Here is a 3,879-nt window from a genome sequence, read left to right as displayed (position 1 = left end):
AAAAAAAAAAAAAAAAAGACAATTGCTGGATTTATGAAAAATATTCATTCGTGTTTCCCGGCCAGACAATGTGGCCTCATTTGGAGGCACAAGTTTAGAGTTGTGGGAGGGTGGGGCTTCTCTCTGCTTCTGGAGTAGCTCAGTGATGGCATGAATAATCTCATTTGGAGATAACCCATGTTTAAGCCCTGGCCAAATGGCCTCTCCTGGTCCACCAAGTACGTGAGGCAAAGGTGGGGAATCTTGGTGTAGAGCGAATCCTGGGAGATGGACGCTGGCACCTGTGCCTTCAGCACTAGGCTGGCTTGTCAAGGCCTCTGGCTTCTCCTGAATTCAGGACTGAGTTGGGGGCTTTTAGCACAGTCCGGGAACCCCCAGATCCATGTGTGTCTGTGCATGAGTGTGGGAGGTGGGTCTCTGAAATTGCAGAGGGTAGTGTATGTGCATAGAGGGAGACTTACTGTAAGGTCCGTGATACTAATTAAGTGCCAGGGCCCCTGGCTAAGGCCCTTTCTAAGGTCCTGGACTTAGTCTAGGTCCCATAAAACCTGGATCCATCCCTGCATGGCTAAAGGGTCATGAGCTCATCTGATTATCAGGGAAGTCTGGGACACCCTCCCCTGTCCCCACCTCCCCTCCGCAAAGTTTCACAACCTCCAATTTGGCAATTGTCAATTTAGAGCCCCTGGCTACAGCAGCCCACCCTGGGCAGAGCCACTTCGCCACCTGGTGGCTGGTTCCTGGAACTGCATGTTCCACCTCCTCTCTGGGAAGATCCTGCTCCTGACATCTCCTCCCAGCACCCAGGCGTCCAGTCCCTGGGTCTATAACCCGTGTCTGAAAGCCCGAATCCAGGGTCTCTCGTTCCACTTTGGGTCACCTATGGTTTGGAATTGCCCGGGGTGCCCGGCTCTCCCCTTCATTCGATGCGTGTTAACTCAGCAAGTGGCTGTGGGGCACCCACCACATGCCAAGCACTGTGCTTGGCAGAGGCCGAACAATAGTGAGCAAAGCAGGCATCACCGTGCCATCAAGGTGCCCACAGGCTCCTGGACAGGATGAACATTGACCAAGCAACCACAGAAATAAGCACACAGCTACAAACTGTAACAGGTGTCAACAAAAGTCTGTACCGGAGGATTTGACCTAGTTAGGGAAAATCCAGGAGAGCTTCCTGGAGGAGGTGACACTTGAGCAGAGTCTGAGTGAGGTGCAGTTAACCAGGTGAAAAGAGGAGGGAGGAATGTTTCAGATTGGGGTGGGGGTTCAGGGACAGCAGATGCAAAAGCCCTGTAGTTCACCGTGGTCAGTTGCAGTCTGAAGTGACCATTCCAGCTGCTATGTGGAAAGTGGATGAAGGAAGGCCAGAGATGCTGGGGAAAATGAGGGAAATGAGGGAAGTGTCTTAGGCATGTGGGAGGGACAGTGGCTGGGCCACATTATTCCAGGAGAGGGATGGTGTCGCCTCTGAGCTGGGCGCCAGGTGGACAGTGGGAAAGCAACTGGGGACGAGGCTTGTCCCAAACAACCCTGCTCTTGGAAGGGTCAAGACTAGAATTCAGGTCTCTGTGAGTCTGCACCACTGATTCCTGGCATTCAGGGAGACGGTTCCTAAATCCCGTCTCATGGAATGATAACAGCAACACTAATGTTTATCAAAGACTCCTATCTGCCTGGTACTGGGCTAATCAACAAATACTGATTTGCTCTTCGATTTCCCTTCATAGCTTTAATTTAGCCAGAAAGGACCCTAAGCAGAGAAATGGTCATACAGCTGTTGGAAGCAAAGCCAGGCCTCAAACCCAAGGTGCCTGGCTTCAGAACAGATGCCTGAACCCACACCTGCATCTCCCACTCTCTGGCCATTCCCGAGCCCCTGGCATGATTTTGCCCTGTCCTTGATTCACAGGGGAGTTTTCAACTTACTCTTTTGAGATATAAATCAACTCAGGTAACCATAAAAATAGCTGCAATAGGAAGAAACTTGCAAAGAGATATTAGCAAGTGTTAGTGAGAGGCGTTAAGGACCTGCTAGTACCAAACAGAGAGATGACTTCATGAGAAAGTTTCAATAGTGGATGAAACCTTCAGGGTTATTATTGTTGCACCCTTAGAATCCCCAAGATTCTCTCCTGACCCTCCTAAGGTCAGTTCGCGTCCACTGTGGCACACAGTCCCGCACTTTGGGGAACGCTACACCCCTCCACTCCCTTCTAGGGGCCGCAGTGTAAACGCTTCATGGGAAAAGGACTCTATGCTCTGACAGGTGGGTGAGCGCTGCCTAGTGCGTCTTGCTTTTAGAGGTTCACAGTCCCTGTTCGTGTATGAAAGGCGCTGAGAAGTCCTGTTGTAAGGAAATATGGTTGGCTTTGCTTAACCCAGCATTCTCACCATTTACTTGTTTATGAAGCACTTTACAAAAATCTTTTTCAACGGCCAGGTGTGGTGGCTCACACCTGTAATCCCAGCACTTTGGGAGGCAGAGGTGGGAGGATCACTTGAGGCCAGGTGTTTGGGACCAGCCTGGGTAACACAGTGAGATCCGTTCTCTACGAAAATAAAAATTAAAAAATTAGTTAAGCATGGAGGTGCACACCTGTAGTCTTAGCTGCTACTTGGGAGGCTGAGGTGGGAGGATCACTGGAGCCCAGGAATTGGAGGCTGCAATGAGCTAGGATTGCACCACTATACTCCAGCCTGGATGACAGAGTGAGACCCTGTCTCTTAAAAAATATATATATATTAATAAATAAAAAATCTTCCCAAATAAGATTAATTAAATAAATACCAGTCTGTAGGCTGAAGCCTCTCACATTTCAAAGCACCTAAGCCCATGAGTTTATTGCACCCTCTCAGCACCACTGGAGGCAGATAGAGTGGCCCTGGGTACCCACTGGACAGATGAGGAAACAGGCTCGGAGAGGAGATGTTGGCAGCCAAGATGTCTGACCGCCTACCCAGTGCTCTGTACTCCGATGCCTACAAGTTCAAGGTCACGGGCTGGAGCACCGCCTCATCTTGTATGTCTCTCCTGCTAGAGCCATCTACAGGGAAGACCTGCCTGCCCAAGGCCTTGCTGAACCTGAGCAGCGGCCGCAATGACACCATCCCTGTGCTGCTGGACATCGCGGAGCGCACCGGCAACATGCGGGAGTTCATCAACTCGCCCTTCCGCGACATCTACTATCGAGGTGGGCCCCGGGCTGCGCAGGGGTGCCACGAGGGCTGGTGGAGATACTGTCCTTTGCTTGTCTGACCCCTGAGAGCTTTGATCTGGGCCTAAGTGCCAGCCTGTACCCAGGACCTGACGAATGAATGAATAGATGGATGGATGGATGGATGGATGAAGGAACAATAACTACCCCTTCCAACTTTGTTTTGAGTTTCAGAATAGAAGATTCTACCGGGCATGGTGGCTCTTACCTGTAGTCCCAGCACTTTGGAAAGCCAAGGGGGGCAGATCGCTTGAGGTCAAGTGTTTAAGACCAGCCTGGCCAACATGGTGAAATCCCGTCCCTACTAAAAATGCAAAAAAAAAAAAAAAAAAAAAAAATAGGGCCAGGTGCGGTGGCTTGTGCCTGTAACCCCAGCACACTTTGGGAGGCCAATGTGGGGGGTGCAGATCACTTGATGTCAGGAGTTCAAAACCAGCCTGGACAACATGGTGAAATCCCGTCCTGACTAAAAATACAAAAATTAGCCACGTTTGGTGGCATGTACCTGCAATCCCTGCTACTTGGGAGACTGAGGCAGAAGAATCGCTTGAACCCGGGAGGTGGAGGTTTCAGTGAGCCGAGATCATGCCATTGCACCCCAGCCTGGGTGATAGACAAGAGCAAGACTCATCCCGAAAAAAAAAAAAGCAAAAAAAAAAAAAAA

At 50.4% G+C, this 3,879-nt stretch overlaps 1 protein-coding gene across 2 annotated transcripts in view; it reads left to right on the top strand.

The window, feature by feature from the left end:
• TRPV4 (transient receptor potential cation channel, subfamily V, member 4) overlaps window positions 1–3,879 on the top strand; it is a 38,124-nt gene that overhangs the window by 14,404 nt on the left and 19,841 nt on the right. For both annotated transcript variants that reach the window (XM_011997843.1, XM_011997844.1), the window contains exon 4: window positions 3,039–3,191. In XM_011997843.1, the coding sequence (XP_011853233.1) occupies window positions 3,039–3,191 (153 nt within the window). The remainder of the gene's footprint in view (window positions 1–3,038; window positions 3,192–3,879) is intronic.

The sequence above is a fragment of the Mandrillus leucophaeus genome, unplaced genomic scaffold (assembly GCF_000951045.1).
Source record: "Mandrillus leucophaeus isolate KB7577 unplaced genomic scaffold, Mleu.le_1.0 Scaffold55, whole genome shotgun sequence".
NCBI lineage: Eukaryota > Metazoa > Chordata > Mammalia > Primates > Cercopithecidae > Mandrillus > Mandrillus leucophaeus.
Note: the sequence above shows the minus strand (reverse complement) of the source record. Positions and strands in the feature narration are given on the sequence as shown.